The sequence below is a fragment of the Canis lupus genome, chromosome 38 (genome assembly GCF_011100685.1).
Source record: "Canis lupus familiaris isolate Mischka breed German Shepherd chromosome 38, alternate assembly UU_Cfam_GSD_1.0, whole genome shotgun sequence".
Classification (NCBI taxonomy): domain Eukaryota; kingdom Metazoa; phylum Chordata; class Mammalia; order Carnivora; family Canidae; genus Canis; species Canis lupus.
In genome coordinates this window covers 2,618,047-2,639,913 of record NC_049259.1, presented here as the reverse complement: position 1 = coordinate 2,639,913, position 21,867 = coordinate 2,618,047, and the positions used below count along the sequence as shown (strand labels likewise).

Here is a 21,867-nt window from a genome sequence, read left to right as displayed (position 1 = left end):
TACAATCCCACCCAGCTAGCTCCCCCGTTGGGACCTTTCAATCAGCAGTGCCCTCTGCCCAGAACACTCACCTCTCCACCCCTCATGGTGCTGGCACCTTCTTGATAGTCAGCTCGCAATGGGTGTGCCTGGGGTGGGACCAGTGCTTTGATGGTGGTGCTCTTGCTTCCCCCTCCTGCTGCCTGGCCACCCCACTTACAAACCATACATTTCCAGGCAAGCCTTGAAGAGTCACCCTGAAAATCTCTAGGCCTGGGGGAATCTTAAGAACACCTCTCTTATTTTTATTTAGCCTGGGTGACAGAAGACAGAGCCTGCCCAAGGCCAACTAGCAAACTCCACCAACCAGCTCTCCTCGCGGTCAGTGGGGCTCTCCCATCTGGGCCAGTGGCACTCAGCCTGCTTCCCACCTGCCGGCCAACCTCATCGTGACCCTCCAGGCCAGGGCACACTCACGCCCTCCCCTGCCCATCTTCTTCCCAGGCTGACTGTAAGCATCCCCAAGGCAGAGACCCATTGCCTGCAACTCAGCACGCCTGCAGTTCCCCACAGACCCTGCACAAACTGCATATTCATTCACCAGGAAGTGATTGTGGAGACCCAGGAGAACAGAGAGCGGGGTGACCATTAATTTAAAAATGACAGGAATGCTCGGAAGAAGTCAAGGAAGTACTTTTTGACAGTGGGTTGGGCTACACAGAAAGGGAGCGACTGCCCAGTCACTGGAGATGTTTAAATAGACCGTGGACTCCCTGGAGGGGATGTTAGAGAGGTGATTGGAGCTCTGGAGGGAGTCTGGGCTAGATGGCCTTACAGGAATCTATAATCTAGACCCTTTGTCATTGACGGTGACCTGGACACATCTCAGGACAATAGTCTAACCCTACCCCTTGCCTGGACCCCTGCCTTCCAGGCAGGCCAATTCCCTGCCTGCCATCCTACATTCCAGTCTGGCTACTTAAGAAGCACCTGGAAAAAAGAAGAAGAAGAAGAAGAAGAAGAAGAAGTGCCTGGGAGAGTTTCAAAATGCAGCCCAGAGACGGTGATTTCTGAAGGATGGGGGCGCCCCTGGTCTCCACTGGCCAGAGGGCTCTGACCCACGGAGCCTCAAGGTGACACAGGAGGACCCCAGTCAGCACATGTTTTGCCTGTACTCTTGGCAGGTTGTCCACTGGGATCTGTTCCACTCACAGTAGTAATCACCTCCTGCAGCCCCTTTCTTGATGGTACAAAATCAGAGACTCACAGAAGGAAAGGGACTTTCTTTCCCAAGGTCACACAGATAGGATTTCTGTTCCCTCCTCACCAGTGTCTCTCTCTTCTGCTTTCTTCCCTCTACTACCTTCCCATCCTGCTGGCAGACTCTAGTCCCGAGCAAATGTCCTGGGGCTGTGGTAGGGCCAGGACAGAATGGTCCTCCTGCGTCTCCAAGAAGTAAAAGGAGGCCACTTACCACATTGATGAAAACCATGGTGGCTGGCTTCACTTTGGAGGAGACGGGAATAGAGATGAGCCGACCCAGGGTGATGAAGCCCCAGAAGAGGCTGGGGAGGTAACCAGCCACCTTGTGCCCCACAGAGAGCGGTTTCTCCACTGCATAGCTGTACACAAATGCTGAATACTCCCCCTGTGGAGAGACGGGCCCTGCTGAGCACACCTGCAGGGCATCCGGACCCTCCAAAAAGGAAACCTAGGTTGGGGGCAGATGTGCTGAGGGCTGAGGGAGGACAGGTCCTGCTTCTAGAGGTTCAATAAAAGAAAGATGGACTTGAAGCCAGGACACCCGCAGGCCGGAGCTGAGGCTAGGACCTATGGTGCCACAGCTTACAGACTGCACCTGCCCAGGGGGTCAGGCCTGGGGATGTGGGGGGTAGGGAGGTGGGTGTCTCCAGGTCTCCACAGGGGGTCCTGAGAGGTCAGGGCCTACAGGGCACTGCTCCCACCCCTCAGCCAGAGCAGAGTTCCACCGCAGGCCTGATTTAGGAGGATCCCACAGAAAGTTTATTGTCGAAGGAAGGGTACCACAGCTGCAAATAAGGTGTGTAAGAGTGTCTCATCTCACAGCTGAGGGGGCAGAGAGAAGTGAGCTGCCCAAGGTCACACAGAGTTGAAAGTCAACCAGTACTGGCATGAGTATTTCCCACTGGGTCATCTCTTTCTTAGGACCTTCTCTCTGGAGAGTCCCTGATACGGCAATCAATTAATCAATCAGCCATTCAAAGGTATCTGATCTAATTCTAAGAGACTTCTGGAGAAAGACACAATAGTGTAATAGAGGTCACTAATAAAATACAGAGCTGGGCCCAGAGCCTGCCTGTAGCTTGTTTACAACATGGCTTGAGAAGTCCAGGTTTGGAATGTGTTCCAGGAAGCAGAGTGCCTTCAAGTTTACATGGCATGACCTCTACCTGGAGGAACAGGGCTCTGCTCCTTTATTTGTTTATTTTTTTAAAGATTTAATTATTTAATTGAGAGAGCTAGAGCACATGCATGAGCAGGGGTGGGGTGAGGGGGGTGGGGTGTGTGGGGAGGGCAGAGGGAGAGGGAGAAGCAGACTCCCCGCCGAGCAGAGAGCCAGACTCGAGGCTCCATCCCAGGACCCTGGGATCATGACCAACGCCAAAGTCAGACACACTCAACCAACACTAGCCATGCAGGTGCCCCTGGGCTCTGCCCCTTTAAAAAAAGGTGGGTAGCCCGCACTTGGCAGCAAACCAGAGAAGCCCCTATCCAGAGAGTTAAGGAAAACTTTAGTTTCTGTCTTTAACAGAGGGCTGGGACAGAAGACCACAGCACCGAGGGGCTGCGAACAACTCTGCAGACCGTCTCCCCCAGAACTTTTACTTAGCTTCAATGTTTGATTCGACTGTACTACAGGTTTGGTCCCCAGGAAACCCTGGTGCTCCCCTTTCTCTTGCCACCCCCAGCTCGAGTCTCAGGGCAGACAGGCCAGCTCACCGTCATCCCATCGGTCATGAACAGGACCAGGGCGGCTGTGATGTGGATGGCGAAGAAGGAATAAGGGGCTCCTTTGAAGTTCTTTCTCTGGCAGCAGCTGAACAGGTCCTCGTGCCCTGGATGGGACACAAGAACAGGGGTGAGTCTTAGTTTCTGCTCCCTTTCCTCTGCAGGCCCAGGGGGAGCGGCTGGGAGGTAGAGAGCCCGGCAGAATGGGGACCACTCGCTGCCCCCCACCTTCTCTGGCTTCCAACCACCTTCCAACAGCCCCTGTCCATCTCAGTCCCGGTGGAAGCAAGACTCCAAGAGAGCCAGGAACTTGCCCCGGGTGACACAGGCAGGCTTAGGCAGAAGGGAGGCTGGAACCAGAAGCCTGCTTCCCCTACTCTCGACCAGGTTGCTCCATGACCTCACGAGACCATCAGTGGCCACGGTTCGTCTCCAGCCATCATTCCCTGTGACCTGTGTTCACCCTCCGGGGCAAGGGAAGCCTCGGTGCGGGGCTGTGGGCATGGAAGTTCATTAGAGCCCCCACCTGGGTGTGGCTGAAACTTTGGGGGCAGGGAGGAGGCATCTTCCTTCTCAGGAGGCTGTGTCTCCAGGGCGAGCTCATCTGCAGACAGGAGCAGGGGCCTCCTCTGAGGGCAGCAGGCCAGCAGCCGCTCTTTGGACAGCAGAAACAGCACAGCCAGGGGCACCGGGAGCTGAGGGGTGGGCAGAGGGTCAGGAGAGCCCTGGTCCCATCAGGCTGTCCCCTTCCCGTGCCCGGCCCGCTGCACACGCCTCCACCTGGCCTCGCGGCATGTGCGCCCACGGTCCTGATGGAACGCGGCTCTTTTCCAAGTGTCCACTCACAGGCCGGCCCTGGCTCATGCCGCCAGGTGTGTTGACCCAGGGCAGGCTGTTTTAATTGCCGCCCAACCTAAACCACATCCGTTTTCCTGAAGACAGCTCCTTGTCACATGCAAAACTTGGACTCACAGCAGGCCTCCGGTACAGGAGGGGTGCCAGAGAGAAACTCGTTCCTAAGATCCTTATTCTGAATGGTGCCAAAGCATGGCCCCCGTGCTGCTTGGTGCTGGTAGATCATGTGACACTTTACAAAGACAGCTTGACAGCTTGCTTTTGGTCACTGTCCCCATTTTCCAGGCGGGGTGACTGAGGCTCAGAGTTAGCACTCGGTCATAACCAGTTACAATGGGAAGAGACCAGAAGGCAAGCTGCAGACCCAGAGGGCGTTGGTGCCTGGTCACACAGCTGACGTGCAGCAGAGCCCAGGCACCCCAGGTTGGAGCCCGGGCACCCTGACTCTGGGGCCGACGCCACCTCAGGGCTCATCTGGGTGATGTTATCTGCCCCCTTGGAGGTACGGAGGCTGTCCGCAGGGGCTTCGTGTCCAAACTGGAAAGCAGAGACATGCACAGCTTTTGATTGACAGATGAGTGCTCTGAGCAACACGCACACACAAGCCCAGCGTTCCGTGCACTGCTATTTACACGGAGCTGCTTGGGTTTCGAGAACCCCCCAGAGCAATGAGAAATGTCTCCTGCCTCTGCCGTTGCCTGGAGAAGCCTCCACCGCCTCCCTCAGGTGCCCTGCCCGCATCTAACCACCTGGCTGCCAGGAAGCGCTTCATCAAGTCTGACCTCTGCCCTTCCTGCCACAGCCCCATCCCGATTGCTTTCGCTCAGGAAAGAGAGGCGGCCCGGGGAGCTGCAGAAGCTCCCTCAGAGGCCTTGTGGGGGGCCCCCTCCGGCCTGCCAGTGAAGCCCCTGTGGAGGCAGGAGGCAGCGGGATTTGTTTTCCCAGGATTCTGGACACCGCCCTGGTGCAGACACGTTGGGAGCCTCCCTCCACACTCAAAGATGAGTCCGGGTCAGATGCAGCACCCGGACAGCAAAGCAAATCAGGCCCGAGTGGGAGGAGACAAGCCCTGCCCTCGGGAGTCCGGGTCTGACGGGGGAGACAAGCCCTCCTTCCAGTCCAGTCCGATGGGGGAAACAGGAAACCATCACACAGAGGCCTGCAATGGCTGGATGCCAGGGTGAAGGCCAAGGGGAAGCAGCTGTTCAACAGCCTGGTCACTGCAGAGGGGCTTTCCAGGGAGGCGGGTGGTGGGAAGGGCTCCACGGGGGATTGGCTGGTGTGGGCCGCTCAGAACACACCCTGTCTCTGTAAGTAGCCCATTCAGAGAAGGCAAGCTCCACCTTAAGAGTCAGAGAGTGCTGGGTGGGCTGTGTGCGTGTGCGTGTGCGTGTGCGTGTGTGTGTGTGTGTGTGTGAACATGCACAGCCCCATTCTCTTCTGTGGTGGACTGTTTATCTTCAGAAACAAACCAATATAAAAAGTCCGGACATCCTGCAGCAAACAAAGTGCCTCCAGTCTGCACCTTGAGGGGCAAGAGAAAAACATCCCTCAGCTTAAGCTGGACCTTCTGGCTTCCTGGTGCTGGAGTCTCAGCTTCGACATGGTACTGGCCATTACTCCTTCCCCTTGCAGGTCGCCCTTGGAAGCCACAGGCCCAGAGCTGTATCGTTTTCAAAGCAATGACTGGCATGGGCAGAAAACAGAGCAAAAGAGGGGCGAGCGTTTTTGAGAGCCCCGAGTGAAGATTCTAGTACAAGGAGAGGGAAGTTACAAAGGAGAAGAAAGGGAAAACAAGCACCGCCAGGCACAGAGACAGGAAGGGGGTTTGTGCGGGGAGTCAGGGCTCCAGTCTAGCCAACGTTTTCCTAGCACTTATCAGGCCCTTGCACCAGGGACAGTATGACACCCCTGCCCTCGTGCTCAGTGGGACTGGATGATCTCAAAGACCCCTTTCATTGCGATATGCACCCCATCGCTTTGAGGCCCGACAGCAGCTGGGTGCCCGAACCCAGCCTGCCTGCCTCTGGAGGGGTGACGAGTCTGCCCGGAGCACACCGAGGCCCCAAGTCGTGACAAGCCATCAGGTGCCTCCATCACCCAGGGAAATGGTCATCTGGAATACTCCGCACCTCCGGCCCAGGCGGGCCCAAGCCAGGAGGCCGGGGCCACTCCCTGGTGTTCCTGACAAGTGCTTCCCAAGCTGGAGAGAGGGCAGGGGAGTCTCCCTGCCTGTGCCTCTGGCCCTAGCCTGTGCTACTCTGGGGGCCCTGTCTAGGGTTGCAGAGCACCAGAGCTTTCCAGCCAGAGACAGAGTCAGGCTGACAGGGGAAGATGACAGCTCTGCTCCAGGGCAGCCTTGGTGTAGGCAGGATCCCGGAAGTTATCGTGTCCATCCCCTGGCCTTCACAGGAGCCCACCTCACAGCAGGGCACCGGAGAATCCTAGCGGCGATGCAGGACCCCGGGGAAGAGCCTGACAGGTCCCATGGTGCGCCGTCCCAGGATCTACTTCATTTGGCCTCAGAGGAAAAGAGCTGGTTTCCCCTGGAGTCTCAGATGGCTTGAAAGTTAACCCTGATTCCATCATGCTGAGCCTGCTCACGGCTCTACCTCCCTTTTTTTGAGATCACAATCATAGATTGTCACAACTGAGGACCTTCAAGATGTCCTCCTGTGACCTTCGCATTCAGATGCATCCCTAAGGGAGTCAGTTTCCCATGCTCTGGCCTTCCTGAGGGCACATTCAGCCCAGCAGCACGTTGCTCAGAATCAGAAGAACCTATGCTGGGAGCTGGTGCGGACTGGCATGTGTGGTTGCCCACTTGTCCCCACCCAGCCCTGCCCTAGAGGCACTCACGTTGATCAGGGCCATGATCCAGAAGGCATACGACACGCGGGTCCCTGCTCCATCCTGTGGAGGCAGCCTGGAGAGCGACTGGTTGGACCAACGCCACGCCTCAGCGTGGTGCTGGCCCAGGACCCTGGACGCATGGAAGAGGTGGCTGCCAGAGGTGCTGTTGGCTGTGCCGTTGGCGGGCAAGCAGTTGGCCTCAGACAGGAAGGGGTCGGCAATAAGGGGGCTCAGCAGAGCACCAAAGCCCACAAAGAAATGGAGAACCTGGGGAGAGAAGAGAAGTGGTACGGGTGGGGGATGGCCCAGGCTTCGTAGCCCATCCCCCACTCTGTGCCCCATCTGGGGAGCCCCTGCCTGGCCCCAGAGGGGGGAGCAGAGAAGTTCCTCTCAACCACTGTCTTGGCCCTGGGATAACGTGGTGACAGTGGCGATTCCCATCTCTCCCACTTCCTTCTTTCCCAAAACTTAACCGCAACCAGCTACCACCCCAGAGGGAAGGGGAGCTTTTGATAAAGGGAAGGACTGGACAGGAAGAGAAAGACAGAGAGGGGGATGGAGCCAAGAAAGCAGCAAGAAACCATGCCATCATGGCACTCTCCAGTTCACAAAGAACCTCCTCTCCGGAGCACCTGGATTCCTGTGACCGACCACTTTGCGCACAGGGAGCGTGACCTCATTTTAGAGACAACGAGACTCAAGGCCAAGAGAGAAGGTCCCAGTGTGGCCCAGCTGGTGGCAGCCACACTGAACTGAGTCCCTGGTGCCCTTTTTGCACCATCATCTGGCCTATATGAAAAGACACCTAGCCCCAGGGAGGGGACTGGGAGAGGTGAGAGCACCCAGGGAGCCCCCCACCACCCAGCCCCATGCCCGCCTGTGGGCTCACCTGAAGGAAGATGGCTGAATCCTTCTGGTAGATCCTCACCAGTTGCATGTTGGCCACGGTGTCGATGCAGCCCATGGCGAGGCCCGCCAGCGCCATGACAGAGGCCAGCACCGTCACGTCTCGACAGAAGGGGATGACGGCAAACACCAGTGAGATGGCCAGGGAAGATGTGAAGAGGGCCCATAGCGACTGGGCCAGGCTGCAGTAGTAGAAGGGTGAGGTCAAGGGGCTGCCTAGAGTCTTCAAATCAAGAGCCTCCTCCATGTCCTCCCTTGGCTGGACAGCCTTGGAGAAGCCTCTGGTGGGAGGGGGCAGGGGACTGTGGAAGAAGCTCTGTCACTCACTAGAGGTTTGCAGGTGAGACGTTTCTTGTGCCCTGGTCTTCCCAGGTAACCATCCCTCCTCATAGGGTGGCTGTGAGAACTCAAGAAACCATGTGAAGTGGCACACAGTGCACACTTAACAAAGCGTAACTGCTACTATTTTACTTACAAGCAATTTTAAATTGTTTACTGACAGGGGTGTCTGGCTGGCTCAGTTGATAGAGCCTGTAACTCTTGATCTTAGGGTTGTGAGTTCGAGTCCCACGCTGGGCATAAAGATTACTTATAAAGAAAGTCTTTAAAATAATAAATAAGGGGCCCCTGGGTGGCTAGGTCTGTTAGGCGTCTGTCTGCCTTTGGCTCAGGTCATGATCCCAGCGTTCTGGGATTGAGTGGGGAGCCTACTCCTTCCCTGCCTCCCTATGTTTATTCTCTCTCTCTCTCTCTCTCTTTTTTCTCTCTCTCAAATAAAATCTTAAAAAAAAGGGAAAATAATAGTTTACTTTACTTATAAACTATAATACACAAAGATATTTCTGTCCCTCTCATGGATGTGCGAGGGGAATCTACTTTGAGTGTCTCTGGGTACTGTGCCATATGCACCAAACTGGAGGTGGGACGGGGTAGAACCCGAACCCCCCACCCCCACCCGCACCAGCTGGGCTGCAACGCGCTCTCCCCACACAGGAAGGGCAAAACGGCCAGGCCCTTTACAGATGTCAACTAAGCCACCTGAACCAAAGCTCTCAGCCAAGGAATTTGGGTAATTTGGCACCCTTCCTTCCTCCCTCCAGCCCTTGGGCAGAGATCTTGGCTCCACAAGTTTCTGGAAGGGAGGACTGGTGGCTGTCCTCACTGAGAGGTGTCTGGTAGGTGACCTTCCCGCAGAGGAGCCCACAACAGGCAGGCTGAGGGCCTGTTCCCGCACAAGTGGGCGAGTAGACGGACCGTCCGGGGCTCCATCAGGGTCTTGTTGGTACACCCTACCTAATAACCAGACTCTAAGGAAAGAAGGATGCCTTGTATTTTCCGGAACCACTCTGAAAGACTGATGTGGGTAAAGGACATTGGATAGCAAGAAGGTTCTGGGGACACCTGGCTGGGTCATTGGCAGAACACACTACTCCTGATCTCAGAGTTATGAGTTCAAGCCCCATGTTGGGCCTGGAGCTTACTTAAAAAAAAAAAAAAAAACTTCTGGAAGAGAGAGCTATAATTTTCAGATTATGAACAGTTGTTCTGGCTGCTGGACCTGAAAACGGGGCAGGGGCCTGTGGCAAGAAGACTGGTCTGTTGCCAGCACATTAGGGCAAAGAGAGAGGCCCCCAGGAGAGCTCCCAGGCTACATCTTTCCCCAGAGGTTCTTGCCTTTCTTGCCTCTGACCCCTTTGGTTCTCTGCTTAGCCCATCTTTGATCAAATCCTCTGTCAGAAGGGCTCTGCTGATAGCACTAGTTCATTATTTTTTCTTATTCTCAGACTGATCTCTTGGAGAGATCACTGATCATGAATGACCCCTGTCTGTTCCCAGCTCTGAGCAGGAAGGGGGACTCCCATGATCTTTCACCCCAGCCACTAGGAGGAGGACAGGGAGGATGGTGTTGTGGGGAGGCCTGTTCAGGTCTCTCCTGGCCCCAGTTCTACCTGGCACCCCTGCTCCGCCGGCCCCTGGAGCTGAACGCCCAGGCTGCGCGCTGACCTTCCTGAATATCTGCCTCCTGCAACCTGGTCTCAAGTCTCTCTCTGCTCCCTGGCACCCAGCACAGAGGGGATGCCCACATTTCTACAGGTGATGAAACTGGCTGGCTTCTCATGATTGTTCACTCTCTCTTTCCCTCAGGCAGCCTGCCTCCTGGCTGGCCGGACTTCAAGGATAGCAAGTGGGTCCTCTGTCTCCCCCTCAACCATTCTCCCTGTTGAACTGGCACATGGGATGGGGTGACCTTTCCACCACCTGGCTCACCAGTCTGCAGTAAAGTGTGGCTGCCCCAAGCTAAGTGCACAGACCCTTGAAGAATTAACCCATCATCGTCGTTGCCCTGCAAAACCTAGATTCATTAACGTGGTTAATGATCAGCTCGGTAGGGGTGCCCTCAGTCGGTTAACTGGGTTAACTGTCTTCCTTCAGCTCAGGTCCTGATCTCAGGGTCCTGGGATAGAGCCTGCATCGGGCTCTCTGCTCAGTGGGGAGTCTGCTTCTTCCTCTTCCTCTGCCCCCTGCCCCCCACCCCTGCTCATGCTGTCTCTCAAATAAACAAATAACATCTTTGAAAAAAAAATCAGTCTTGTAGCAAAGTCCCGAGGGAATGGGACCTGGGATCAGTCAATGAGAGTGGAAAGAAGACTACGGAAAAAAAAATAGCAACTGACATTTGTGTACAGGCCCAAGGCAATAGGCTTTGCAACTGTGCCTGTTTGAACCACAAGCAGACTAAGGCTGGGAGAGGCTAAGAAAGAAGCTGACAGTCTGGACTCAAACCCAGGTTTTCTGTCTTGATAATCCCTACACCATGCTGCTTTTCCATGGAGGAGAGAGAGAGAGAATAAAAGGGCTGGTGATGGGCCACAGACCCAGGCAGGCCCGAGAGAGGGGCGGCCAGGAGGGAGTGGAAGGCCAGAGTCTGCAGAGCCTTGAATGACAGGCTTAGCGAGCAGTGAACAGCTGGCATGGCTAGAACGTGAGCCCCCGTGGTCCCTCTGCGGGTGTTCTGGAGGCTCCAAACACTTCATATTCTGACTGCTGGCTCCGTGGCAAGCTTCCCGAGGCGTCTGCGCAGCCTCACTGCGGAACCCCATGCCTGGCACCGTGCTTGGCCCTGAGCTGGTGCTCCATCTAGGGCTGCTGGCTGTTGCTAGTCAAATGAGCAAAAAGCTTGAGGAAGGCTTGTCTTGTCACCCACACAGGATGGCCTGGAGCCTTAGGAGCCTGATGTGGGAGTTGTGATGGGTGACACAGAGACAGAGGGAGTCAAAGACAGAGACAGAGAGACAGAGGCAAGAGATAAAGCCTTAGCTAGGGCCAGGATGCCAGGGGGGCAGTAGGAGGCTGGGGAGGTTGGGGTGGAGGGGGAGGGCCACGGTCACGGTCACGGTCACGGTGGGCTGCCCTGTATAGGCCTTTCCGCTCTCCCATTTGTGCCTTTTCACCTTGTCTTTCTGGAGGACACTCAATGCCCCCAGGGAAGATTTTTGTTCCCAGGCCCAGGGACAGGCAGGAAAGGATGAGACAACAGAAAGGAGAGGCTGGAGGGAAACTGGCCTGGGAAGGCCCTTCCTGCATCTCCTGCCAACCCCTAGCGCGCGATTTGAGCCTGCCGCCTACAGCTCCGGCTGGGGAGGGCGAAGCCCATCTTGGGCCTGCGATTCCTGGGCACTGGGGGATGGAGATGTGTCCCCATTTCCTGGGGACAGCTGCAGCACAGGAAAGCTTGTGTTTTAATCCCAGCAAACTGCCTGCCTCCCCGCTTGCTTCGGCAGAGCTGTGCCTGGGCTTTCCAGAACTCAGCCTGAGCACATTTCTCCAGAATGGCATATGGCTGCCAAGAGAAAAGAAGTCCCAGATACATCCCAGAGCCAGACTGAAATACACTAATTGGCTTGGTCACTTAATGGTTTTGGTCAATGGCCCCTTCCAGGAATGTGGGTAATTGAAAATTATGGAATAATGATGTCAAAACAGCTTTGGCACCGCAGATGTACTAGGATTTGTAATCAGACCAGTCCTCGGTATAAAAAGTGTCAAATCACTATGTTGTACACTTGAAACTCATATAACACGTATGTCAACTGTACTCCAATAGAAAACTAAAAATCAAAAGAAAAAAGACTGGTCCTAGACCTAACTCGCCACTTCCCAGCAGGAAGCTCGGGGCAAGGCACCTACACATGGGCCCTCTGAGCCTTTACAGGTGAGTACCTAGCTCCTTGCTAGAATGGGGATCGGCAGCTCTGCCTTCTGAGGCTGCCAGGCGGTGTCAGTGCGATGTTACAGTCCTTTGCTCACTCCCTGGGATCTTCCCCCGGCCATCAGCCATCGGCAGCCCCTTTCCTCGATGATGCTCACCCCCTCTCTGCCAGCAGCCAGGCCCAGGGAAGTACCCTCAGCAGCTCCCAGATTCTCCAGCCAGGCTCTGCCTCTTTGTTCCTGCTGCAGAGCCTGCTGGCCTGGGGTGACCATGGGAGGTTGGTCCGGGAGCTGCTATAGTGGCAGCAAGGACCTAAGAGTCCTGCCCCTTATTTTATAGATCAGGAGCCGTCCCCAGATGGGGGGACAGAACCAGGATCCAGTTTTTTGACTCTCAATCCAGCATCGTGTCACTGATCTTCCCTCCCCTGGTCCCAGGTTCAGAGGTTAATTAAGGCCAATTAGAGAGGGGACCTCACTCCCCCAAGGCCTGGGGAGATGCAGGGACAGCTTGGAAAGTCTAAGGAACCCTTCCTTGGAAGCCTGAGAAATGTCCAAGTTACTCATTGATGGCTCCACGTGGAAGGTGAAGTGGGGGAGGGAGAGCAGGGAGCCAGGTCCTCCCCCAGCCTAGCAGTGGTTCCACTGTAGGTGCCTGAACCACCAGTTTGCTGAGTGACCTTGAGCACGCTGCTCCCCCTGCCAGCTCAGGTGCTCTGCTTTACCCAGAGGGTACATGTGATCACCTTGACCTGGCCTTGCCAGGGTGCTGGCTCTGGCCCTCCTGTTTCTGTGATAAGAGGAGGGGCTGCCTGGCTCCAAACCAGGGGAAGGGCTTAAGCAATAAGATGTCAGCCAGTCCTTCCCGCCCTCTACACCCCAGGGTGGGGAAAAACGCTGCTGAGGACCAGTCCCTTGCCACCTCGATGTGGGGGGACCCCAGGATGGGCACTGACATTCTCCCATCCTTACCTCGGGGCATCCCCCTGCCCATCCTGATAATCTTCTTCCTGGAGGGACCAGGGAAGAGAGGTGCCCTGAACCCAGGAGAAGTCAGAGGCATCCCTGCCCCCTCTCCACCCCAAAAGGAGTAGGCAGCTTGCAAGAGAGGAGTGGGGGCTTGGGACAAGAAACCAGGGGTCAGGGCACGCCCTGAGAGCTAGGGCAGGCTGAAGACTACGGCTCCATATGGCCAACCGGGAAGAGGTAACTTAGACGGAGCAGGCCAGGAGAGGCCCCCCGGAACTGGTCACCCCCACAATGATGCCCCAGCTCGCTCAGGGCCCTGTGTTAAGCCTGGGGAGACTCAGAGGGAGGAGGAGGAAAGCCTGTCTTTGGGGAGATCCCAGCCTAAGGCAGGACTCAGGCCCTATTAGACTTAGGTTGGGGCTGTGCCCTGTGTGTGATGATATTTCTGGCCCGCTGGGGTGCAAGCCCCGCATGTTGGGTGGACTTGCAAATGGGTCAGCCCAGAACCCTTTTCCGATTACTGGCATGCATGGCTCCCTCTTGTCATTCAGGTGTCAGCTCAAATGTTACCTCCTCAGAGCAGCCTTCCCTGACCAACTCTGTATTGTCATCCTCACCCTTATTTATGTCCTTCATTTCACTTACATGGTGCTCCAGAGCGTAAGCTCCATGGGAACACGGACCTTGTCCATCATATTCACCCCGAGAATGGGGTCTGGCTCAAAAGATACGTGTTGGATGAGTGAATTAAGGGGTGGGATGAATTTAGAAATTTTTGGGTTTTGAGATTTTTCTTTATTTAAAAAATTGAGGGCGCCTGGGTGGCTCAGTCGGTTAAGTATCTGCCTTCTGCTCAGGTCATGATCTCAGGGTCTTGAGATCAAGCCCCGTCTCAGGCTCCCTATTCAGCTGTGAGCCTCCTTCTCTCTCTCCCTCTGCTGCTGCTCCTCTTGCTTGTGTATGCTCTCTCTCTTTCTCTGTCAAATAAATAAACAAAATCTTTTTAAAAATTGAGATAAGGGCACCTAGCTGGCTCAGTCAATGGAGTGTGAGACTCTTGATCTTGAGGTTGTGGGTTTGGGAGTCATGCTTGGTGTAGAGGTTACTTTTAAAAAATTTTTAAATTAGGGCAGCCCGGGTGGCTCAGCGGTTTAGTGCCGCCTTCAGCCCAGGGCGTGATCTTGGAGACCCCGGATCGAGTCCCACGTCGGGCTCCCTGCATGGAGCCTGCTTCTCCCTCTGCCTGTGTCTCTGCCTCTGCCTCTCTCTCTTTCTGTGTCTATCATGAATAAATAAATAAAATTTTTAAAAAATTATTTTAATTATCTCAAAAAAAATTTTTAGATAATTTACATACCATAAAATTCATCTATTGAAAGTGTGTGATTCAATGGCTTTTAGCATGTTCAGATCTGGGAACCATCACCACAACTTAAGTTTACAGCATTGCCCTCACCCGAGAGAGAAACCTTGTACCTGCTAGCAGTCACTCGCCACTCCTGCTCCATATCCTAGGAACCTACCACTCTGCTTCCTATATCTACAGTCCCCTTCTGGACTTTCATAGAAATGGAACCATACAGCATGGGGTCTTTTGTGCCTGGCTCCTTCCACCTAGCATGATGTTTTCATGGCTCCCTCATGCTGTAGCTTGCATAAGAACCTCACTGATCTTTCTGGCTGAATACTATTCCACTGTATAGGTGTACCACATTTTGTTTGTCCATATGTCTACTGATGAACATTTGGTCTGCTCCTTCTTTTTGGCGTTATGAATAATGCTGCGATAACATTCCTGTATAAGGTTTCGTATTGACATGTTTCGGTTCTTTGAGGTATATACCTAGGAGTGGCATTCCTGGTCATGTGGCAACTCCCATGTTGAGATGAGTTTTTAAAGCAAGAATCATGTCTGGGGCCAGACCACCAGTAGGCTCTCAGCCCAAGTTTGCTGCATGCTGAAAGGTAGACAAGCTGCTGGGAGGGAGAGACAGAGGCTTTCTAGATGGGAGACCAACCAAGGACCCAGCTCGGAGGACAAAACTGGCTTTTGTGTTGTGTTCCAGGGACTTCAGGGGCCAGCATCTTAGAAAACCAGGTTTGACAGTGGCCTGGGAAACCTTGTGTGGAAGACTGGATTTCATGTAACAGGCAGGAGGGAGTTAGAGCTGGGTCTTGGGCAGGGCAGGACTTGTAGGAATTTGGGGAAAATTAGAGACAGAGAAGGAGACAGTGAGTAGGACAGGGGAGAACTCAAGCCTTCAATTAAGAGGGCTCATGCAGGGGAGAAGCCAAGGTGAGGCTGGGAGAAGGCTGAGGAAGGTCTGAAAGCCATTTACCTACCCTGATGCCTTTGAGATAAAGGGGTCTCCCGAACTACCCAAGGTGGTTAGACAGGTCCCCAAGGAACCAGGAAAAAAACACCCCTAACCTTTTATCTAAATACCCCTTTCTCTTTCCTATCTGACAAAGCACATACCCATACACCCTGCCAACCAGGTGACTTTGTGTTCTTCTCCTCTCTGAATGGCTCCCTGCTCCCGGTAAGCAAGATATTTCTAAGGAAGTTTTAATCCAGATTCTTCTGACCCCAGTTGCACCTATCTCCCTCTTAGGCTGCATGTGGCTGCTTCCCTCAAGATCTCTGTGCTAGAAGCTGGGGGCAGGGGGAGGGAGGCATAAGGAATGGAGGTGGGGGGCTGATCCTACCCTGAGTAGAGAGCTCCTGTCCTGTCCCCTTCTAACAGCCAAGGCTGTCTGCATGCAGATCCTCCAATGCATGTCCCTATGGAGGCTTCCAGAAACCCTTTTCAGCCCTGGTCCTCAGTCTGGGCCAAGCACTAGGCAGGACTTGACTTGGGCCGCCCCATGCCTCTCCCTCGAGTCTGTCCACAACAGCTGGCTCTTGCCATTTGTTAAACCAACTCCCCCAACCCCCCTCACAAGTACCAGCCTGGCCCACTAGCCAGTAATCACTTAAGCTGAAAAGTACTGGGGTGGGGGAAGGGAGGTTAGGGGGTGAGGAGCTGGGAATATTTGCGTTTGAACTTGTGGTGAGGCCCCAAGGTGTCAAGCTTTAGTGGCTGGTTTCAGGGCTACTGGCAGTTCTGTTTGTTTTCAGAAATGGGGGATTGTGACAAGCTATCCTGTCCTAGCTAGGCAGTGACTCCCGTTGACACACAAGCCACCCCTGTGACAAATCCTTCATTCCCACTGAAGTCCACTTTGCTCTTAGCCAAAGGAAAGGCTTCTTTATGGCATTTTGTTTTGCGGGCGGGAGGACTGAGGTTCAGCATCTAAATGTGAACCTGAACTGATAGGACTTATGCCCTCCACCCCACCCTACCCCCACCCTCAGATCCCAGCAGGAAGCCCCAGAGGCCCACAGTTTCCTTCCCAGGAGTGGCAGCTCAGGAATACTCAGCCCATAGGCCTGTGCCTGGTGAGGACAGGGTATAACTTGTACTCTGCACAGTTCAGGCTGACTGCTCATAAAGCAAGAGTCATTTCCCAAGTACCTGGTTCTAGAAACAAATACCTGGATTCAAATCCCAGCTTAGGAGCTGTGTGGTATGACGTGGGGCGAGTGTCTTAACCTCTCTGTGCCTCAGCTTCCTTAGGCACAAACTAGAGATAAGTTAGTACTACTCCATAGGGTTGTGGTGAAGATAAATGAATTGATACAAGTGAGGTACTGGGAACAGTGCCTGGCACTGAGCAAGAACTGAGTGAAATTAGTTACTACTGTTCCCAAAATTATTTTTTCTTTCCTGTGAGCTCACTTCCTCACCCACGACCCTTTCCACTGCCTGTTCATAGCTCCTGGTTAGGTAAGGAGCCCGGACGGAGGTGCGGAGCAAGCGAGGAAGACATGGCCCAGTTGGGTGTGTATCTCTGTTGTTTTCACAAAACCTGGCACACCAATCTGCCATTTAGAATTATCCTCATTCCCCCTTCCTGTTCTTTGCACTGCACGTGTTCTTAAAAAGTTCAAGGTAAGGGAGCTTTTGTAAGTCAAAATACTTTTTAAAAAGAAAGAAAGCAAACAGAAAAACACACTGGTAGATTTCTAAGTAAACCTCTAGGCAGAATCTGGAAGGATCTTGAACTTTTGCGAAAGACTTTCTGAATCCCCCATGCATCCAATCCTATACAAAACCCAGAGAAAACCCAGTGTGCACAAGACTTGCTCCTTAAGAGGATTCTTCCATTTACAAGAGAATTTGACCCTGAAGACAATCACTCTTTAATTGGTACTGTTTTGTCCACTGGGTGCCGTAAGGTGGGGTCTACCTGTATGACACCTGTGCTCTCTCCATCAGCTCCAGAAGCAAGGTGGATAGGAAAACCTCTCCTCAGGGACACGGACACACGACAGGGGCACGGACACGGGGAGGAGTGAGCCGAAGGGGGAGAGCAATTGGCCCAGAATGCACTCCCTCCACCCCCAGATGTTCCTCTGGGGTCGCCTAGCTCTGGTTTTGTTCCTGGGCCGCCTGCTTACTTGAGTCCATGCAGTCCAGAAAACCACCCAACCGGGAGCTGGAACCAGGGAAATCTCCAGCAGCCTCCAGCTTGCAAGTCATCTATCCCCTGCTTTGGGTCTGTTTTCCCAGCTGCACTAGGACAGCCAATCCTGCTGCCTTTCCAGAGGGCTCTGTGGGGGCGGCCCCATCCAATTTAAGCCTGGCGATCGGGGCTCCGCAATGGTATATACAAGGGGACCTCTGGGGGCCGTGGCAGGCAGAGTCCGGGGCCCTACCCTGGCGCAGAGGCCAAGGAGGAGTAACACGGAGTGGGAGGAGTGGAGGGGGACCCCGGCGCCAGAGATGGAGGGCGCAAGCTCAGCCTGAGACACCCCACGCCTCCCCTACGCGGCCCTCGCGGCGAGTCCCGAGTGTCTCAGAGGCAGAAGGGTTTGGCCTCCGGGGCCCCTTCGGGAGCCCTGACCGGTCTGAGGCCGGACCTGCGCGGCGCAGGACCCGGCAGCCCCGTGCCCACCCCGGGTGGCGGGGGGCGGGACGGCGTGTGCCAGCTGAAGTGGAGCTGAGGGTCTGAGTGGACCCCGCGGCCCGCGCCGGCGCCCAGCACGCCCCTGGGGGGACACTCCCACTCTCCTTCCACCTCACTTCCACTCCGCCCCGGCAGCAGGGGCGACACCCACGGAGCTCGGAGCCGCCGCGCACGGGGGTCTCCCCGCCGCCAGCTCCATCACCCCGCCCCCACCCCCACCCGCCGGGCTCCGCGAGCGGGGAGCGAGGGCAAAGGAATAATCCCCAAGTCACCTTCAGTCTCCGGAGAGACTTTTCCGGGGAGAGCTGCGGTGGGGGAGGGGGCGGCCCTGCAGCTCCGGCGGGGCGCGGCCGGCGGCGCGGGGACGGGTGGTCGCCGCCCGCCCGAGGGTCGGGGCGCGGGGCAGCCTCAGCCCGGGGGAGGGGGAGGGGGAGGGGGAGGGAGGGGGGCGGGCAGGGGCTCGGCGGCCGCCAGGGGCGGGAAGGCAGGGAAGGGAGAGGAAGCGCAGGGAAGGGTCGGCGCGGCCGTGCCGAGGAGCGCGGGGGCGCGGGGCGCGGGGCGCGGGGGCGCGGGGCGCGGGGGCTCGGGGCGCGCCGGGCACTCACGTCCTCTTGAAGACGCCCCCGAGGGCGCTGCCCAGCAGGAGGCAGAGCTGCTGCGAGAAGAAGACCCAGGAGATCTGGGGCAGCGAGCTGTGCGTCTGGCAGCGCAGGTCCAGCAGCGTGGGCCCCAGGAAGGCGATGCACAGGCCGAAGCTGAAGAAGACGCTCCAGTAGGTGAGCGTGGGCTGCAGGTTGCGGCGGAGCAGCCCCGACACGCGGCCGTCGCAGCCCATGGCCCCGCTGCGGGCTGGCGGCTGCTGGCTCCGCGCGCCCGAGCCCGAGCCCGAGTGGAGCGCCCGCGGGGCCCGGGAGGCCGGCGGCCGGGGGAGGGGCGGGGAGGGGCGGCCTGGCGGGGGGCCCCGCCCTCGCGCCCGGGGAGCGGCGGGGGCGCGTCTGCGGGGCGCCGGCCTCCGGGGGCCGCCCGAGCCCGCCCTGCCCGCGCCCGCGCGCCGCCTGGGGGTTGGGGAGCCCGAGCCCGAGGCGACCCGGGGCTCGCGCAGCCGGAGGGCGGGGGGACCGTCCCCCAGACTGCAGCCGGGCCTGGGCTTCGCGGGGAGGAGCGGCACTGGGCCCCAGTGGGCTTCGAGGGTCGGACCTTCCCTCTGAGTAGGTGACAAGATCCCCTACGTACGGCCTTTTCTTGGGAGACTATATTCATGGCTCCCGCTAACCTCAAGAGGGAAAGCGCTTTGGAGAGAAAAGCTCAGAAGCGTGCGGTCCCCCGCTAAGCCCCGCGTGGAGCCGCAGGTGTCGCGCCCGGACTCCGCGGGTCTCTATTCCCGGCGGGGCGGGGAGGAGGCGGCGGGAAGGGAAAGGCAGCGGTCCGGAGAAATCCCAGGAGGAGGTCGGAGGTAGGCCTCCAGGGGTAAAAAGATTTCTGGGGAAAATTCCTTTTTTTTTGCTGGAAAACCTCGGACGGGATTGCGGGGTGACAGGGGCCAGTGCCCAGACTGGTAGTTCTTGCTGGGGCCTGCGGCCGACTGGGCCTGACCCTCCTCCCAGGAGGCCGCGGAGCTGGTGGGTCCCGTGTGGTCCTGCTTGGGAGGGAGCCAGGGTTCCTGCACCGGCCCCTGGAGGCAGAGTGTCCCCTCTGCTCAGCTGTTCTAGTAGCGGCGGGAGCCGGGACATCGTGCCCACGGCCCTGCAGGGGGACCAGAGCTGAAGAGGCTGAGGACGTAGGAGGGTGGATGCTCTCATGACAACTTGGCATCAACAGAGGTAATTAACTTCTCTTGGGGGGACTGACTTCATCTCCCAGTGGCACTCCAGCAGCTGCTCCCCTGCCCCCACCCCCACCCCCAGACTCTGAGCACCTGAGAGCAGAGTCCCAGGGTCTCTCTGGCTCAGTGGGCTGGAAGGTAAGAACAATTACTTATTCAGGGGTGATAATGGTGAGTCTACACAGTGTTTGTGATTCAGTGTAAAGTTATCCTCTGGAAAACAAAAACAAAAAATAAATCATAACTACAAGCGTTTGACTGGATCCTTCATGCCGTTCTCACAGAATTCTAGAACCACAGAAGCTCAAAGTTGGAAGGAACCGTCTCCAACTGGAGCCCCCTCTTCCCTCTCCATCATTGCTGATAAATGTTTGTCAGTCCTGTTCTTGACTGATACCTCTTGCTGTTGGGGACCTTACCTATCATTTCCTGTGGGTCTTCTTCCAATGTGGGTCAGCTCCAGCTGTAAGGAAGGGTTTCAGGCTCAACTGAAAAGCCCCTCCCTATGTCTCCCCACAGCCACCCACAAGACAAGGCTAATTGCTCTGGGCATGTTAGTCTTTCAAGCACATGACCCCGCCCTAACACTTGGCTTCTTCAGCCCAAACACCTGAAATTCTTTCATAATTTCCTTAGATGGTATTCCCTAGATATACCACCCCACTGGTTCAGCTCCTCCAGCCACAATGGCAGTGACCCTGGTACAGTGGGGGCAGCCCACAGTGTCAGGGGCGCTACAAGCATCCTATAGCTTGATCTGGGTGATGGTTACACAGATATAAACATGTGTAAAAATTCATTCCATACAAACAAATGTACACCTAGGATTTATGTCTTATAGTGTACACAGGTTACAGTTTGAAAAAATAGTAAAAAATAAAAATAAGTAAACAAAAACAAAGTGAGGGATGCCTGGGGTGGCTCAGCAGTTGAGCGTCTGCCTTCCGCTCAGGTCCTGATCCCGGGTCTGGGGATTGTGTCCCGGATCAGGCTCCCTGCGAGGAACCCGCTTCTCCCTCTGCCTATGTCTCTGCTTCTCTCTGTGTGTCTCTCATGAATAAATAAATAAAATCTTTTAAAAAAAACCACACAACAAAAACAAAGTGAGACACTATTGTGAATGCAATACCCAGCCTCCTTAGGATCAGAAAGCCTGCCTTCTTTTCTTCCTTTCTTTCTTTCTGGCATTCAGGGCCCTTGAGCTGGGACAAGCAGGCAGGGAAACAAGTACAGCAATGAGGTACTTTCTGTCACGGGGATGGTTTGAGTCCTGCAGGCGGAAGTATGTCATTTTGCCTGGGAAGGCTTCATTCCTGGACTGGATGTGGAAGGATGGGTATGTGAAAAGGTTTTGCTCATTTTTTCTTCTTTTTCTTTTCCATCTCCTCTATTTTCCAATATCATCACATTGTCTACCTCTTTCAGGAACCTTTTCTGGAACAATCCAATCCAACCCCCAAATTCCAGCAAGCCTCTGATCCCCTCCTTGCCCCGTACAATCTTCCATGTCAGCTGTTATATCCAGGGATGGTCAGCTTCCTCTTCCTGCCACCCCTGCCTCCCCTGCAGCCAGTTAAATGGTGAGTTCTTAAGGCCTAGGGCTATATTTACCACGTTATATTATATTTACTAAATCTCCCCACCCCCATATGTGTGCCTCACAGAATGCCTTGCAGATAGCAAGTCCTGGAAAAATAGCTGGGGAACTGAATTATTTGCACATTGCCTTTACAATTATTTTTGGTTTTTCATTTACATATCTTATCTCCCAATGATAAGTTCCCAAGGACGGGGGCTGTCCCGTATTTCTTCTGTGTCGAGGATCCAAATGTCTAGCCCTAGCTGGGCACCCTAAGGTTGGTCAATCTTAAATTTTAACAACAAAACCTTGGATGGTCCCTTAGCCACTCTCGGATTTCTCTCCTTGCACATTGGAAGGAAATTATCCCTTTCCCCTAGTAGCTCTGGAAAGCAGTCTGAGGCCCCCAAATAAGGACAGATGGACTAGATTGGCAGAAAGGATCAATGGGAGTGAAGGATCCTCAGGCTTTTGCCGACTGGAATCTGTTTATTTGCCTCAAGGGTTGCCTCCTCTGGGAAGCTTTCCCTGACTTCCTTGGGGCCCTCCTTGGGGGCCCTTCCTAAATCATTGCTAATCATCCGTTGTGTTGCCTCTCCTCCAAGGCAGGGGCCATTGGGTTTGTTCTTCACCAAGTCCCAGGATCAGCTCCTTGGTGAGAGGTGTTTGCACTATACTGACTCCCACTTGCTCC

The 21,867-nt window shown here is 55.3% G+C and overlaps 1 protein-coding gene across 1 annotated transcript in view; it reads right to left on the bottom strand.

Annotated features, from left to right (window-relative positions):
- Positions 1–18,668, bottom strand: part of MFSD4A (major facilitator superfamily domain containing 4A) — a 29,481-nt gene extending 10,813 nt beyond the window's left edge. Inside the window, exons 1-6 of the mRNA XM_038586035.1 lie at positions 18,378–18,668; positions 7,565–7,763; positions 6,682–6,942; positions 3,494–3,662; positions 2,959–3,074; positions 1,454–1,627 (exon numbers count right to left, since the gene is read on the bottom strand). Coding sequence (XP_038441963.1) covers positions 1,454–1,627; positions 2,959–3,074; positions 3,494–3,662; positions 6,682–6,942; positions 7,565–7,763; positions 18,378–18,607 — 1,149 coding nt within the window. The 5' untranslated portion in view covers positions 18,608–18,668. The remainder of the gene's footprint in view (positions 1–1,453; positions 1,628–2,958; positions 3,075–3,493; positions 3,663–6,681; positions 6,943–7,564; positions 7,764–18,377) is intronic.
- Between the last annotated feature and the right edge of the window lie 3,199 nt (positions 18,669–21,867).